General features: G+C 43.8%; 1 protein-coding gene and 1 long non-coding RNA gene across 5 annotated transcripts in view; one reads left to right on the forward strand and one right to left on the reverse strand.

Moving 5' to 3' along the window:
- The first annotated feature begins 1,229 nt into the window (after window positions 1-1,229).
- Window positions 1,230-18,069, forward strand: part of EXPH5 (exophilin 5) — a 35,174-nt gene continuing 18,334 nt past the window's right edge. Inside the window, exon 1 of one of the 2 annotated variants that reach the window (XM_083805054.1) lies at window positions 1,230-1,542. In XM_083805054.1, coding sequence (XP_083661180.1) covers window positions 1,412-1,542 — 131 coding nt within the window. In that variant the 5' untranslated portion in view covers window positions 1,230-1,411. Of the gene's footprint in view, window positions 1,543-5,425; window positions 5,583-18,069 lie in introns of those variants that run through there. The other variant, XM_083805055.1, reaches the window with a different exon arrangement.
- On the reverse strand, window positions 3,096-18,024 carry LOC310883962. 3 transcript variants are annotated; one of them, XR_014573971.1, is made up of 5 exons: window positions 10,905-18,024; window positions 6,287-6,360; window positions 4,164-5,498; window positions 3,617-3,674; window positions 3,096-3,229 (listed from the first exon to the last, which is right to left on the reverse strand). It is a non-coding gene; the product is annotated as an uncharacterized lncRNA (long non-coding RNA). The 3 variants fall into 3 exon arrangements; XR_014573972.1 differs by lacking the exon at window positions 3,617-3,674 and having other exon boundaries at window positions 10,905-18,022; XR_014573973.1 differs by lacking the exons at window positions 3,096-3,229; window positions 3,617-3,674 and having other exon boundaries at window positions 4,164-4,251; window positions 4,504-5,498; window positions 10,905-18,023.

Genomic DNA, 18,069 nt, shown 5'->3' on the forward strand with positions numbered 1-18,069 from the left:
TTGCTTCCCATACCCTGTAGGTGCCAGGTAGAAAGGGAGAGTGATGTCTAATCCTCTGCCTGGGAGACTCCCAGGGAGAATGCCGTGCACTCAGCTTCTTCTGCTGGAACATAGCCATGAAGGACACATGACAGAAAAAGTTTGTGACCTGATATTCCTTTTCTGTAGTTCCTTTCCAGCCCACAGGGAACTTCTGAAAGCAGAAAAGAAAATGCCAAAAAGCAGGTACGATGGCTGAGTATGTAATGAAACAGTCACTCCACTATGCTCAGCACAACAGAACAGGGAGGACGGGATGTTTACCCAAAGAGAGAAGATCTGTAAGCTGCTAATGCAGCAGTGATGACTGTGGCTCTTGCATCTTTTGAAATAACAGGTTTGGACTTTACCCAGAAGCGTGTCCTATACCCTACTAAAAATCCTCCATGTCTTTTTTCTGTAGGAAACACCTCCTCCCAACATCTTCTAAGCAGCATAATCCTTCACGCTTTCATTACATTCTTCATCAGTTGTCTCATAGCCTTGTTTTTGTTGTTTCGTTACCAGGAATCGGTAAATTCCTCTTTGGGCCAGATGAGTGATGCCAGAAGCTACACCAAAATAAAGAGCCTCCTGGAACCTGTCATTCCCGCTGTGCTCTAAGGTCCTTATTTCCACTTGCACAACACGACTTCCTAGTGGGGAAGCATTCTTCGGCGGCCCCACATCAGCCCGCTGCGGGGTGGGAAGGTGTCTGCACGCAGCTCGGCCCTGCTCCCGCTCACACCGCGGTGCCCTATCCACCACCTCAGTCTTCCACAGCAAGAATTGTGTCTGCTTTTCCTTGCAGATCACATCTGCGGTTTGATCCTGAATAAAGCCCTTCTTTGACTAACCTATTTCAAATGGCATTTTAGTACTAATATAATGGGTTTAGGTGGCAAGGGTTTGGTAGAGGGGGGCTGCCGGGGTGATCTCTGTGAGCAGAGCCCAGCAGCTGCCCCAAGTCAGATCAGAGCCAGCTCCAGACGGCTCCAAAAGGGACCAGAGCTGAGCCATGAGTGATGCTGGTTGGGTCTCTGGGACAGCAGACTGAAGAAAGGGAAAACCTGCTGTGCTACAGCAGCTGGGAGAGAGGGGTGTGCTTCCCCGCCACTTTTCCCCGCAAACCTCCAAGGAGGGCGAACACAACCCCCTGCCCTCCCCGGCCGGACCCGCAGCGCCCCAGCCAGGCCAGGGGAGGCCCCGGCCGAGCCGCTCCGTCCCCGGGGCCGCCTCCCCGCCTCTCCCCGCCCCGCTCCGCCTCCAGAGGGAACCGGGGGTGGCCTCCGGAGGGAAGCGGCTGCGGCGGGCGGGCGCTGTGGTGCCCCGGCTCGGCCATGCCGATGTGGCGCCGCGCTGCCACGGGGCCGGCGCTGCCCCCCTGCCGGGGATGAGCGGAGCCATGAGCGCGGCTTGCCGGGGGCCCGATCTCAGTTTTTTAAGCGAGGACGAAGCCAGGACGATTTTCCAGGTGCTGCAGAGGGACTCGGAGCTCCGGCGGGCGGAGAAGGACAGGGTCAGGTACTGCAGGCGGGGACGGGGCTGCGCTGCCCGGGGAGGGGGACAGCGGGAGCCGGTCCCTGCGGGGCCGGACTGGGCTCGTAGGGGCGGCTCCGAGCCAGGAGACGAGGCCGGTTTGGGCTTTTACTCCGTCGCTACTACAGGTAGGGAGGTGCGGGCTGAACGGCGGTGGCTGGGCGGGGGGAGCTGTGCGGGGCCGGGCGGGCTCCGGGGCTGAGCGCGGGGGGAACCCAGCCCTCGCCTGAGTGACCGGCGGCGCACGGGACCCTCGGGAGTGACTGAGTTAATTCCCCTCTTCTACACGGGTCCGTATGTGAGCCTTATGAAGAAACGGAACAAGTCACCAAAGCTGTGTTGACAGTGATAACAAAAGGTCAACGACTCGGTGAAAAAAGTGTGTTGGAAAATGAGTTATTTACCATTAGAGGTTATCACTTCCTTGAGGGACCTTGTGGGCAGTTTGCAAGGGGGAGGCAGTGTCCCCTCAGATTCACGTGGGCACTTTTAAGAAATCATTCGTGTTAGATATAGAAAGAATGTTAATGAGTAACGTTTCTGACAAGTGGATTTTTGTACTGTGTGTTTTATAGCTGTGCATAGGCTTGTGAAGCAATAGCCTGCTCTCGAATTAAAGGCTTTCACCTGTCACCAACTTTGGTCATCCATCTGTGTACTTCTGACTTAGTTGGCAAAAAAAAGTGGTCTCTCTTCATGCAAAGGCTGTCAAAATAAGCTTATGGTATAAGAGAACGTTTTTGGTGATGCTTTACTGACATAGAGTATACTTTAAATCTCAGTTGAAGAGATACTCAGAAGTTGGGAGAAGATAGGTTTACCATCAAGGAGCCATGCTGTAATCTAGGTTAAACTCCTGGATCTGTCAAAGGCTTTGTATGTGTCCTTGGGCAAGTTTCTTAATCTCTTGAGCCTAATAAAAGTGCTTTCCTTCTCACTCCACTTGTCTACCTGGTCTTAGTTAGACTGTAAGCTCTTCAGGCCAGGGGAGTCCCATCATGAGCAGACGGGTGGCAGCTCTGTGGTGTTGCTCTGTGCTACTATAATCTAAGTAATAACAGTGATGACCCTGGAGGGCCAAATCCTGCTGTTCTTATATGACCACAGTGAGCTTCAGAGGCTCAGAATAAAATTGCATTTGCTCCTCTTGGTCCCATATGACTTTATGACTTGAAGCCAAGAGGGTAGGCATTCTTATTACTGTTTTGATAATTAACTTTGTACGTATATTTTTCAGTTCAAAGCTTTTAAAATTATGCCTGTGATAATAAAGCCCACTCCTGTGACACTTTCTAAGTGTGGTTTTGCAGATGTTTGATTTATGCCATGAATCCAGTAAGGTGTACAGGAGATGATGTGCGATGGAAGGAGCAGTTTCATCAATACTACTTTTGTGCATGAAGTCACTGAAGGGAGTTGTGCCCCCAACTTCTCTTGGGCATGGTTGGAGCTGGCCAGAGACAGGGAGCAAGTTAAGGATAACCAGCAGACCCCCTGGTCAAGTTTATTCAGTGGCCATCTTCCAGTATAGCATGTCCATGTGTAGACCAAGCTGGCCCAGACTGATGGAGAGAATGAAGAGTTTGGTTGCAGACCACAAGTCAAGTTCCAACAACTGCTTATGCGTGCTGTTTGGTGTCTGGTGAGCGAGCACATAGCTGTCTTCAAAACTCTGAAAAGATCGATGAAAAATTGAATTCCACTCTCAGATACAACTCACTGTGGAAGCAATAAAATAAAACAGGAACAGGCTTTTGTCTTATTACAGGCTACATTTGATGGCTATGTAAGCAAATGTTAACACTTTCAATTTTGAAAGATAAACATTACAAATAAGTTTTAGGTTCAAAAGACGGAGGCTGACATCCTGAATGATTTATCTTCTCCAGCAAATGACAATTATGGTTCACGGAAGTTGATTTTCACATACATGCAAATGTATTGCAGTGCAGTGTGAAGTACCTACCAATTCCTCCTCAGGTGCACTGAGTTTTCAGCTAAATAACTGAGATTTCCAGATGGATATCTACATGTATAACATATATTTCTTACTGCTTACCTACACTGAAAGTTTGATAGGGCCACTGGATGTCTTTTTATCAAGATAGTCTAAGTCTCTGTGAAATGAGATGTATACTGGAGACATGCTTTGGAAAAAGCCAGTCACTTTATTTAGCCCCATCCTCTCTTTCTCTTTTGTAGCCTTTCTCTGGAGCGTGAACGTGCTCTTTCCAGTCATTTGTGCACATTTGTCTAGCTGTGGGCTCAGCCTCAGCCACAGAGCCCCACTTCGTGGTCTCTGTCCCCATTCCACTTGACGCATCCCCAGCTCATCCTTTGGGTACCTCCAGCCCTTTCTCTGCTCCTTGGTGCTTGGCAGGCTTCACACCTTGGCGCTGGCAGGACCTCTCAGTTTTGCTTTTCCCTTTATACAGGAATGGCCTGTGACCTGTTGGACCTTTATTTTTTCTTTTCACTGACGGCAAGCAGAGCTGATGCCGTTGGTTTTTTGCCTATTTTCTCCTTTCTAGTGCCCTCCCGTGGCCATGCTGAGCAATGCCTTTGAATTCAAGCCTTCATTGCCTTTGAACAGCAAACAAACGTACCTGAGCTCCTTCTCCCACGAAACAGGTTCGGAGAAGCTGCAACAGTCAGCTTTGGTGCAACTCACATGACTGTACACTGCCATATACACTGAAAATAATACAGACAATAATTAGTAAGTACGTATTTCATAATTCAAAAAAAATGCACATTAGTTTTGGACTTGGGTAACACCCAACTTCAGTATTCTTTGTTGTTCATCAAATCCAGTCTCATACATAATACCCACTTGGAGAAAAATTAATTTATCATAAGTATTAGTGTGGGAGAAAAAAACTGAATATATGGTCTAAAAAACTTCTACAGGAAGTTCCAGCTGAATATGAGGGGGCACTTCTTTACCGAGAGGGTGACAGAGCACTGGAACACGTTGCCCAGAGAGGTTGTGGAGGTTGTCTCTTTCTCTGGAGATACTCAAAACCCGCCTGGATGCCATCATGCACAATGTGCTCTAGGTGATCCTGCTCGGCAGGGAGGTTGGCCTAGATGATCTCCAGAAGTCCCTTCCAACCTTGGCCATCCTGTGATTCTGTAATTATAGTACTAAAAACAGAAGTCTAACTCAGTCACAAAATACTATTTTAATTAACTTGATCAGTGAAATTGATGACGTTGCAGATGCCTCTGGAAGCAGGTTCCTTCTCCCAGATATTCCAATCACAGTTAGATGCCTAGGGGAAGATAGGGAGGCATCCAGCTTTTTCAGAGGACAGTGTCATGTTCAGATGGGTCCCCAACAATTCAATTTCCATAAGGACACAATGCTTGCTGTAGGTACAGGTAATGATACCACAGGTTAGCTTTCAACACACAATGAATTAGTCCTGAAAATCATGACATAAAAACACTCCAGATCTTACTTGATTTCTGGTTTCAAGGCTTCGGGGTACAACCCTGATCAGGTTCTCAGGCTTTCTTCTACAGCTGCTGGGGACAGAAATTAAAACACATTTGACAGCTGATATTTGCATGCAAAGCCCCAGTTCCCAGAGGCTTAACAAACCTGTAGTTGCTTCTTTTTTCTGTCCTTTCTCCAAGAAGCCGATGGGCAGGGTAACCAGGGAGGCTGCTTCCAGTCTTCAGGACAACACTTCAGAGCCTGGCAGGTTGGAGAGAGACTGGCAGTCCGAACAGGAAGGCTCAGCAGCAGTGGGGCATGAAGCTATAGTATTCAGAGGTGGAGCTGTTGTCTTTTATCTCCGAGGCAGCTCCTCCCTCTGCAGCGTGTGGAGAGGCAGGCAGTGCCAAAGCAGGTGTCCTTTCAGTCGGCTGTGGGGCTCCTGGTGATCCCTCCGACTGCTGAGACTCAAGCTTGGTGTGGAGTTGCTTCTCCGGTGCTGAAAGAGGTCAGGAAGTCGAGAGAACAGCTGGGACAAGAGGAGCAAGGAGACATGGAGCCAGCTACGTAAAAGAGGCAGCAGGTAGGGGGGCTGTGGCACGGGGAGAGCTAGCTAGTACATTTGCAAGAGATCAAAAAAATGAATAGTTGGGAGTTACAGCACAAGAACTATGGGTAAAGAGAGAGTGGATTTAGGTGGGCAGAAGAGCTCTGAGTTCCTTAATTGCTAACTTTTAGGAGATTCATCAGTTTTGTATAATGGCTCCTGCTATGACTACATACAATGGCCTTCTGCCATTTTAATTTATTAATCCCTGAGAAAAAGGAAAGTACTATTACTTAAAAACGAGAAAATAACACTGAAAATAACAGAGAATGAGTAAGTGAGCAGGGAATTGAACCTACTTCCCCAGTTAGCAGTTTACTAGCTAGATCGTGTTTCTAGACAAAACTATGCCTGCATTGTGTGAGGAATGTTGTTTGGCTGTTTTTTAGTAGGAAGAATGGAAAAAAAAATATTACCAGCCCTAGAACATATCTTGGGCATCAGCCACTGTTTATGAATGGGAATTGAAGAAGAAAAAAAGAAAAAGGAAATGGAACTTTGGGGAGAAAAGAGCGCTCATTCCTTTTGCTTTAATTTGTTTTGCTTATTTTCAGGTTGGTTTATGCCTTTGCTTTTGTATTTGCGTTTGCAGCAAAGGGGAGGTTTGTTTTCATTTTATCCTTCCATTTAAAGATGAAAGTAAAATAAATTAATTGGGAGATACACTCAGCACTACTCACCACTCCTCTGTTGGTGACCCATTAACAGCATGTAAATCACGTGAATCCCCTCCTTACTTTACTCTAGACGGTCTCTACAACAAATCACGTGGATGTAGTTATTTTTTTACAGGAACACAACTGTTCTCACTGCCTCACAGCAGATAATTTACTGAGTTCATCCTTTGTTGCAGCTAATTCTTCATTGTATTCTGTTGGCTGACGTTTACTCTCACAGATCTGACTATAGATGACAATAAAACACTGCATAGGAAATGTGTTTTTCCACTTTTTTTCCATACCCGTAATGTCAGAATGCATTTGTTGTGAAGGTGCAGCCATACTCAGCCCCGTTTTGGTGTTTCTATTATTCTGACTTGCTTACATTTTGAGAGGTCTGATTGTGCATTCTTTAACCCCAAAAGTAATTTTGGCTTATGCGCAGAGGTAGACCTGTTGACCCTCTTGCAGCCTCATGGAGACTAAGAATAACTTCTTGTATGTTAGAGATTTAGATCAGGGGCCCAACTCCTTATAATCAGAATGAATTTTTAGAATCAACCCCAAAGCACTCGTAAGCAGCGTGGGTGAGGAGAGCAAGATACCAGGACACCAGCATTTGGGTATATTGCGGTTTCATTGGCGCACCCTCTGTGAACAAAGCATTAATAAAGAAATTCTTTCATAAGAGATACTCCACCCGGTACGTTTCAGGGCACGATTGCCCTATTGTGTCTTGTTTGTGAAGGAGATGCTATTATTATTTACTCCTGATACTGTGCCACTGGCATGGTTAGTGGTTTGTAAACGCTTATGAAAGCAGGTCCTTGAAGCCCTGAAGTGCTAATATGCTAAGTACAAATAGAAGTAAAATGGCAGGAAAGACTGTGATTTAAAAGCCTCTTCTCAGTTTGGTAAACAATTACATGTCATAAATAGTCCCACCTTTGGACTCCCCTTGTTTGAGCGCAGGTTGCTTACCATAACTGAAGGCAAATGGTTAATTTGCTTATCAAGATACCACCACAGTTGTTCCTCACAGCAATTTTTGAATAATAAGCCCTTTACAGAGGGGCTTGAAGTAGAGGACAATGACTTCATGTGAGCTGAGGAAGGTCAGGTGGATTACAGGCTGCTGCGGGGTTGCAGGGGAGCAGCTGCCATTTTCTCTTTCAGTTTTAGCCTCGTAGATCTGTTCTAGGTAACCTGATGTCTGTTAATACGTTTTACGTTTACAGAGCAGGACCCACATAGCATTGCTGATGGACCTCTGGGCTTGTCTGTTCATAGTGGACTTATTTCAGTGTTACGACAGATTTCAGTGTTACGACAGCTGTGCGCTTTTTTTGTGTTAGAGGCCCAGGGTTTTCTACAGCATGTGTGGTGGCATGTGGTCCCAGGAAGGCTTTTAACGGTGTGTTGCGTTTGGAGGAGGCTGTCTGGTCCAGCCCTTGTCTGTGTCTGCCTTCCTAACGCTGTCCCGGCACTACTCCCAGGGAGCTGGGGCAGCAGGAGCCGTGGGTCTCCCCACAGGGCTGTCAGGGCAGGGCCTCACCACCGGGGCCCTTCCTACCCCACAGTGGGAGGCAGCCTCAGCCCCATTGCCAGACAAGGCTGTTGTGACACAGCAGGGCTTAGACCAGGCTGTGAAGTCGCAGCAGGGTCAGGATGAGGCCCGGTGATGCTGACTGGGGTCAGCTGTGACCCCGTGATGCCAGGCAGGCCAGGGGTGATGTGGGAGCTGAGGCCAGGCAGGGGCATCAGCCAGGGGTCTGGACCCAGAGCAGCAGGGCCGTGGCCATGCACAGACGCAGCTGTGACACATCTGGGCCGTGGCTCAGGCATGGTGCAGCAGGACAGCTTCTGCTTAAAAGCAGCTCCCAGGGGAAGGAGAGACATAGTCTTTGCTGAGGCCCCTGGCTTGCTTCACAAGAGCTTTCTCCAAGGCCACCAGCTCTGCTCTTTCCAAGCTGGCCCAGTGCCCGGGCAGTCAAACCCACAGGAGTGGCAAGGACACGCTCAGGGCTTTTCCACTCTTGTGCCAGAGTTCAAACTAAAGTACGCATTTTTAAGTGACAAAAAGTTGCAAAAGTTAAAATTAAATTGAGAATGATGATTATTATCTAGACTACTTGCTGATGTCACTAGGGGTGCAAAAAAGAAGGTACTTGTTGAAATGAATGAGATTTAAGTTCAGGGTTACCTTTAAGCTTGTGGGTAGATATTTTCTAAGTCCAAGCTTAACTAAGAAAGTAAAATTATTTTGGTTTTGTCTACATAGGTAAATTAAACCAGGCTACGATAATAAGTGGATCAGGTCAGTTACAGCAGTTCATGCTAGTGCCAAACAGTCTGATTTTGTTAGTGATTTGTTTTGTTGATTTTTTTTTCAGTGGATTTGTGGCCCCGTTAAGGACTCATGCACCTTGTAGGAAGTCTGTGCACTTCCCGGGTTTGAGCTTTCTAGTACTAATGTTTCCGTGTCCTCAGCACCCTCTGTCTCCTCCACAATCCAAGTCACCGGTACTGCGGAAGGTAGCGCCAGTGAAGTGTAACCTGCGCTGCCTGTCATGGCCATAAAGAAGGGGATGAATATTGGTCTGCAGTGAGCAGTCTTGGAAGGAACTCAAAATGGTTTTCAGGTGCTGACAGCTTCTACATACCATGTCCCAACAGTTTCAGGTCCTTGAGCATATTTCAGGAATATTAAATTGGTAATGCCAGGAAATGAAAACTGTTGCAGAAGAACAGGGCTGATACATAGTAGTAGTGGCTGGATGTCTCCCCTGGTATCGGCACAGCTGTGCTCCACTGGTGTTTTCAGGTTGCGTGTGTCCTGTAGGCTTGTGGAAGACTGCAGCACGTGTTGGAGTCACACCTAAGCAAGGGTTTTGGTGACATTGCGCTTTCTGTGGTGAAGCCTGAGGTGCCGTAGTTTGATAGTTTCGGTTCCTGAGCTGCATAACGTGAAGTCTGTCGTGGGTCCATCTAGACATGCAGGACTTGAATCTCCTGTGGCCCTTGGAGGAAACCTGACTAACAGTTGGGAACAAAACTTACTGGACTGCATGTCAGTACTTCAGCTGACGTTCAGTGGCTTCTGTCAGGTTTTGACAGTATTTGTAAAACTGTAAAAAGTTTTTAAAATTTGGTTTTGTTAGTGGTTTATGTGTAGTGTGTTTAATCATCCCGTAAAATCTTTTTGCTCTCAGAATCTAATTTTCAAATCAAGTGGAGTTTCACCAAATGGAGTTTCTAGTTTTCAGCACAGTGACCTCATTTTCTTCTGTGTTCTATAACTTTAATACAGGACTTTAAGGACAGATCTCAGTTCCAACTTTCCTATGCTTGTTTTAAATTAAAAAATTACTTAAATTCCTAGTGCTGACAGTCTGAAACTTTTCACAATACTGATTTCCTGTAAGAAATGTCTTATATAAAGTAGGGGAAAATTAGGAACTTTTCCTGAGGATTTGTTCATGTAAATGTTCACATAAAACGTGTTTCTAATCCTTTGTAGCTAGACTGTTATATTAACACTGTTAAATGTAATAGCTCTGCTTAAATGCCTGCATTTAAAGTTCCTAGCTGGAACTATACTTTTTTGATCAGTCTTACCTCAAAAATAACTAGGTACCTGTATTGGTATTACACTAACTGACCAAATGCATCAAAATCACAAAATAAAAGTTATGAGTAAATGAAAAATGGAACCTATTTGTACATTATTGTATATAAATTACACTCAGTTTAATCTGTGGTTGGAATAATCAACTAATTGCAATATTTCTGCTTGCGCTATCTTTGGATTTCTAGGTAGAGGGGCCTGAGTGCGGAGAGCTGCAGTCTGGCAGAGCTGCAGCAGCATGGCTGGTGGGCTCTGTGTTCTGTTCCTTCCTGTGTTGTGGACTTGAATTAACTTAAAATACATATTTATATGCATATAAATGTCTATTAAAATTATATATGTGTATATATGAATTATAGTATAATTCTACTTATGTTTTTATAATATTTCTATCTCCTGAGATGTAATAAATTCAGAGCCACTATAGCAGGGGCTGTGTAAGTATATAATATATATATATGTATATTATATGTATATTTCCAAATGAAAAACATCCACTGCGTTGACTTTCAGAGTTTCCGTTCTTCTGGCTGCTTTCCTTAACTTAAAGCAATGTAAACAAGGCTTTTGGTGTGTTACAGTAACACATAAACAGTGTACATACACCGTGACCTTCTATATTACATCTGTTGACCAGAATCTTGCTTCAGATGTGTGTGAGACTCTGCACAATTACCTGAGGTTTCTAAGGTGTATTTTGAGAGCCTTAGGTTCAAGCTTAGCCCTGTGCCAACAGATGTCTAAGGCTATCTGGAGTCACCAAGTTCTAGAGGTCTGTCCCAGTCCGTTGGCCATCATGCACAAGTCTGCTTGCAGCGATGGGACCTTTGTCTTTATTCGAAACCAAGTTCCATTATTCAGCATTTTCATCTCTCCTGTTTCTTTTGCTTTGTTTATTTTCTCCTATATTGTTAACTAGGAAATATTTTGCATACAGAAAGTCATGCCAGCAATATGAGAAACAGCATCTACATTGTGTGTCTTTGTAAGGCAGTTAAATTTATGACTGACCTGTAGATTACTTGCATAGATGGCTGTCTCTGCGTATGCTATCAATGTTTGTAAAAGGTCCCACAATCAACTAGCAGCTCAACCCTGGAAGAGTAAATAGGTCTGCTGTTAATCATTACCTTCAGATTTACTGGAAAACCTAAGAAGACCTGATTCTCAGCCTTGCAGCCCATCTGCCCTTCCTACCCCAGCACCGTCTGTTGAAGCAGGTTTGTCTCAGATTTCCAGACATCCGTTCCAGACCAGCCCCCCTGGTCTGGCTGCTCGTGCTGACTACATTGATTAATGTAGTCAAACTGTTCAAAGATCTAAAATTTCACTGCAGATGTGGGACACCCAGTACACATCCATGTTTCTGTGTAAGGCTTCCAGGACAGAAATTAAGGAACCCAAAATTTATTCCTGTCGTACAATGTTTTTGGATTGAAACTACGTCTATCCCTACAAACGAATCAGAAACTGCATGGAGTACTGTATCCATTGTACCAATTCGTGTCTATTAATGCTTGTGGAAATTCCTATTAATGAAGTCATCTCATTAGAGATATTAATTACTACAATTCAGAAGCTATGTGACACACTTTAAAGAATGATAGGTAGCCTTCCTTCCCATTGCATCATGAATTTATTTTGTTATTACCACATAATATTGGTAGGTAGCTTGTGAGTATTGACAGCATAATAAAGTAACACCCTTTACCATGCCCATCTGATTTTGACAAGTCATTTACAGAGAGATTGTAAATCATCTGTGAAACATTCTTGGATTAGAGCTTCCCCCTACTTTGCACTCCATGTAGAGAAAATAGCAGAGAATCAGCCCAACCTGGAGACTTGCTGACATTACCAGTGGCTTTTGACCTCATTCGCTCTTGTTGACCAAAGGACTAAAAGCTTTCATATTCTAAATATTTATAAACTCAATGAAAAGTTGTATACTTACAGCCTCTTCTATTTCTTCCAATAGGGCTAAAATAATATTTTCACTGTAAACCCAGGACAGCTGCTAAAAAAAAAAAAAAAGCTTTATTGTTAAAAGCAATGTTCTGAGCCTCTGTTAAAGCTTGAGATAGATGATTAATACACCCTCAGTCCTCAGTTCCCATGATCTAGGTTCACAGTGCTCCGTGCTTTAAAAAGTGAATGTTATGAAGACATTCATTGAGCTCTGGATTTCTGAGCTTTAGCTGAGGACTTCTGTTTCTGATCTGCCAGAGCAGAGGGAAGGTATGTATGTGGTCAGCACAAGAATGCCCGTCCTTGCCCCTGTAACTGCCACTGGCAGCTCCTTACAAGATTTTGTAATTTTTTGCTCCAAAGGAAGGTGTCACTGTGCTCTCACCAAGGGCCAAAAGCTTCAAGCAGAAATGGAGTGTTGGACTCAGTGAAGGAAAACAGCAGCTAGAACAAGAAGTCTGCAGTGTATTCATTGTGTGTCGTGTCATATAAGAACTTAATGCTTTGGGAAAAAAAACCAGAGGTAACTTTTAGCCACTGTGCATAGGGTGCTCAAGTTAAAGAGTGTAGACACAAAAGACATCGTAAATTAGAGTGGAAAGAAGTGTTCAGCACACAGTGGGAGTCCAGTTGTAATGTTCCATGCATGCTGATAATCTCCCTGTCTTTGTGGGTTGAGTGTAATCAATGTACACTTTGCCACTACTTTAGGCTTTCTTAGAGCAGGTGATAGGCTTTAATATAAGGAATAAAACCACTGAATAGAGTGCTGCTCTTTGTTTTGTCTCGTGGATATTCTGGCACTTAAATGATATGGGATGCTGCTGATTATTCCTTTGCTGGGAGCTCTGAAGCTTTGAGAAGCGCCACAAGAATTTTACAAATATAACTATAGTAATGAATTAAAGAAGATTCCTGGGTCACATTTTGTGTTTTTTCCTACTTTTTAATTAAAAAGAAGAGAGGTAGGAATGGAAGGACTTTCCTATGAGCAGACAGGGTGGGACCTCAGTAAGGGCAGAAAAGGTTTTCTGCCTTTAATGCATGTATTCCTAGTTTGTATCCATGACACTCGTAGCAAGACTTAATGTGTGGCTCTGGTGTCTGTTGTCAGTAAAGTGTTCTGGGGACAAAATGACGTGCTGTTTGCAGCTATCTGATTAAGTAACCCTACTTGTGTCTACAGGGCTTCTGTCTCCTAAAATGTGCAGTTTGGGTAGAAAAGCTAGAGAGAAGATTATTTCCCTTTTCACTTTCTCCTCATTTCCTTCTGGTTTTGCACATTTTCAGAGTCTCAATATTTAGGGATAATTCTGAGCTGTCAACTTGATACATCAGGGGAAGTGGGATTGAAAACGTATCCCATATAGTTCAATGTTGTTGGTCTGTGAAAGATTTCCCCTGTCTTTAAGGTGAACCTTTCCTGGCACTTCCAGTTACTCCTTTCCATCCAGCATCGTCACCACTAGGTGACTCTCCAGCAGCCTGTTGAACACAGTGAAAGTCAAGCCACTAGATTTGTTGGAATTTGGGGCATGGTTAGAAAGAGATGCCAAACCAACACACTCTTTGGTCTTCCTTGTTGCGGCATGTACCTTTGCCCTTACTTATATTTAGTTTTATTGGTCAGATACTCAGACTAATACGTTTTCTGAAGGCAACTTAGTGTGGTAATGGGCTTTACAAAATCAATATATAATTAAAAAAAATAGCAGCAGCACTAATGTTAATAAAAACTATGAAGACTTAGTAAGAAAACAAGTGTTTGGGAAGAAGAGAAAATGCAATCTGGTTGATTTGCATTGACCTAGCAGGTTAGATTCCAGCGTTATTGCCAATGCAACATTTTGTTAATCAAATTAGAGGAGGCCTTGGTTTTCCAGAGAAGGCTTAATTCTACAAATACAAAGGCCAAATGAAAAACAAGTGGCTTTTCAGCTTGGACTGCCTTGTAGTGTGTGCAACCAAAACACTGGAGTCAGTTTACCTCTCTGATTCACGTACTTGTGTATACTGTTTTACATATAATAATGAAGATGACTTGCTTTATTGACATTAGCCAAATAGAAAACAGTAAGAAAGAAAAATAAACAAAAGATTGCTTTAACGTGAGTAAAAAAATACCAGCTACAGAGAATGAATAATGCCTTAGAAAATGAGCCGACTGTCTGTCTGACATACTAGGAAAAAGTATCTGAGCTCTCTATGCTTATTTCTCTTCCTGATAGGATTAACCTGATACAGAAGCTTCACTGGCACTGTGGAAACCAGAATATTGTGGTTTTTTTTGCTATTATATGTGATACGGTGGATAATAGTTTATTTATTTACTTCAGCTGTGGTAGTCTGACCTGGTCAGTAATACTTCTTTCTCTCTTTGTTTAAATAAGATGGCAACCTGAAAGGATGCCTTTAAATGACATTTTTGTCAAAGTGAAATATAAGAAAATATTCTTGCGTATACTTTATAGAACTATCCATTGCTGCGATAACAGACATAGTTTTCTAGAAAATTAACTGGCCGTGTAAATGATAAAGATGCACAGTTCAACCGTGTGGCATAATGCACACAGCAGTGGGAAGGTGGGAAAGTTGAAGCAAAATGTTGGGAAAGAACTGGTTCTTCAGGCACTGTTTTTCAGCATCCTAGCCTTTTCTCACTGACAAAGTGAGGAATATGAACAAAGTAAAGACACAAGCTTGTTTTAGGTGGCTGTTTTTGCAGATGAATTGCCCTGATGTAGCTGTTACCTAATGCTTTCGGCACAGGTTTTATGTGCAGTCCTTTCAGCTTTGTCTTCCCAGACACTGAGAACTTTGATCTGATGAGCAAACCCTGCTCTGCTTACCGTCTGGCCTGGCGCAATTCCTCGTGCTCAGTTCTCTCGTGAGGTGTATGGTAAGAGCTGCTTAGTGCCAAATCCTGCTTCAACTGAAACAGCAGCTTCTGCTTTGACAAAAGTGGCATTGAGTTCCCTGGTCCCTGCAAACAGGAGAAATGTCCCCAGATCTCCTATTTGGCAACCCAGTTTGCCTTACGCATTTGTCTTCTGCTCTGTGTTCAATATGAAGATGACAGAGAAAATACTTTTCCTCTTATGGTAGCAATTAAAGCTCCTTACTATCCTAGCAGGAAGTGACAGGGGGAGGGTGCAGATCTTTTGACAATATTTGTGATAACCCACATGAAAGTCTAACGCATACAACCATATAGGTTAGCTTTTCCCTGGAGGAGTCTGTGTAAGAAATACTGGGACATGCTTATGCCAAGAAGGAAGAGATGTTTTGAAAAATACGGCAAAGGAATTGCTCCCAAGTGATTCATTAGTTTAGACGTGTAGGATAATTGATGGGAAAAGTTAAAGAGGTACAGTCTGTGAGGCCATGCTGGATCGCTGCCTGCCCTGGTTTGTGGCGCAGGCTCCATGTGTACCAGGAACGGAGCTGCCTTTAATCCTGCAGCAGCTGACGGTAGTGGTGCCAGGCACAACGGGGCTGTGTCCTCCCAGGGGAAAGTGGCTCAGAGTGTCCAGGAAAGAAAGGAGGAGGAAGGATGGATGGATGGAGCAGACAGGGAAGTAGGATTAATGTATTTGGTTTAGAGGGTATTTAGGTGTTTTGACACTCCTACGGAGCAGTGTCTCAATATATAATTTGCAATCCAAGTAACAATAGCACTGCCTCAAAGGCAAGTTCATTGCAACTCTGACTGCAGATACCATCTTCTGTTGTAATTGTTTCTCGAGACGGGCTTCCCTTGTAGTTCACAGCCATCATTCGTTGGTACCGTGAGGGGGCATGCAGACGTGACAGAGCAGGTATATAGTGAAATGATGTGGTTTGGCTGGGAGCCATTGCAAATGAGAAATATTTAATAGTTGTATGATACTGCACTTACAAATATATAAATATTATTCTATACTCACATAACTGTATGTGTATAGGGTTCCATGTGTGGGTGTGCATCTGCGTGTAAGTACAAATACGCACAAGCAATTTAAAGGATTTAGTTCATGAGCTGGGGATGGCAGCACAATTCAAAAGCAGCACATGCACACATAATGAGTAGAGATAATGCCAAACATGTACCAGTAAAGATTTACAATGTTTAAATGTTAATGGCAGGGTTTGAGCAAAATTTTTAATGTATTTTTCAGTCGTAGGCACGTTCATGCAATGCCTGATATGGTAGATGCTAGAGTAAGTGTTTTTTACTATTTTTTTTCTTCTATTCACAAAGCATACATTTAAAGCAAATAGATATTTGTATATAAATGATTTAGGAATTCCCCACAGTGAGTACGTTGGAGAACTTGCCTGGGAAAGCAATACTGGAAGGTTATGCAGGGAGCGCGGGTGTGTTTTTGGCTGTTACCGTGAGGTGTCACCCTGCTAAACGCGATCGCACCCATCCGGCCTGCGCAGGGCTGGCGTCCTCCAACCAGCCAGATCCCACAGCTGTACGGACATACAAGCTGACTGCCCTAAATTACTTCATTGCTTCTTAGGTTGGCGAGGAAAACAGTTCATTCGGGTTGTTTTAAAGGACCACAAGAGGCGGGTTGGGTTGTAGGAGCTGGTCTCCGCGTCCCAGACTTCAGCAGCAAGGCCACGCGCCCCTTCTGCAGGCCATAACTCTGCCGGCAGCCGCCCCACACACACCGCAGGCCTGGCTCTGTGCGCTTCGCTCCTCCTCAGGCCTTGGGTCCCCTTTGCTAAGGCCGCGTGAGTGAGGTCATGAAGTTGGAGCACGAGAGCACTTCGTTCATCTCCTCCTCCGAGAGCACTTTGTTCATCTCCTCCTCCTGTTTTGTATTACTGCTAGGCTGTTTTCCGTGCTGCAGATGGCGTTCGTTGTGCTTAGTCATTCCCACAGTGCGGCAATATCTGTGATGATTAACATTTTTGCCTTTGTAATAAGTTTATTTGAAATGTCAAGCGCTCGTGCATGTGTCTGTTGATCTTCTTCAAGAGCAATACTCATTTAGCAAAAATGTGTCTTTCCTGCCCTCCTATTCTTCAGAGGCCACCAGATGAACAGTAGGTGCTGGTGTGGACAGTACAGTCTGTATCAATTCCAGATGGACATACATCTATTTCCAGGCTAGACATTTAATTCCAAGTTTGTTTTGTGAAGTAATGTTGTTTCAATGAGAGAAAGGGAGTTTTTATTCAAGTTGCTAACTGATACACTGAAAGAATAAACATATGTGTCTGTTCCTGGACATGGGTTTTACCACAGGTTAAGACAGAAGATTTACATGAGCGCCTCAGTAAAACATTGGTATTACATCTCCAGGCTGTGCACAAAGTCTTGCTGTGTTGCCATCAGAGTAGGCTGGGGTGTGGATTTGCCACATTTAAATTTGTACTTTAGGCACTTGTGTAATGTAATTTGAAAACAAGTAAGTTGCACTATCCGGACTTCTTTGCAAGTGTACATTATTCTTTTATGTCCACATAAACAGTACAATCCTGTGACCTCTTGGTATAAAAACTGAACCTGCTACTAAGCAGCTTCTTCATTTGAAGCCACATGTGCGTACCTTGTTCAGTCCTCCCGTCTGCACGGTAGAACATCCATAATCATTGCTAGCTGCTTACATACATATTAAGCACAGGCAGGATCGCTATGCAGCAAGGAAAGAGGAAAATGTGATAAACTCGTTGGACATGTTGCATGTATACCTATTAGCTGAACACAGTATTCACTTTTTCTCTTTACAGAGAAAGCGTGTGGTGGGCCCCAGTGAGCTTCCTCGTGAAAGTCGGAATAATCTCATTACTGCTACTGCTTAAATGAGTGGATAAATATTTTAAGAATTGCTTTGTTACAGTATTATTTATTTTAATTCGATTATTGCCTGAACCTAATCTTACTTTCAATTAGTTTTATAATGCTTATGAATTATTACCTCATTTTTCAAGGAAGAAGGATGTGCTTTGAGGCAGAGAATAATGCAAGCATATGAGTAGTCCAGTTAAGCTAGTCACACAATCTCATTGTTAAGCTGGAGAGCTCTGCTCTCACAAGAGTCTTTCATGTGATTGCTCTGAATATATCACGTCCCACTGTATTTTCTTTTCAGACCTACTACATGTGGAAATATACTTTAAATACTTAAGCAAAAAAAAAAAAAAAAGCAAGAAGAGTACTAATAAAATACCTGCAGTACCTCAAATGTCTTAAGAATAAATTGTATTGATT

This window comes from Anser anser (genome assembly GCF_964211835.1).
Source record: "Anser anser genome assembly, chromosome: 1".
Classification (NCBI taxonomy): domain Eukaryota; kingdom Metazoa; phylum Chordata; class Aves; order Anseriformes; family Anatidae; genus Anser; species Anser anser.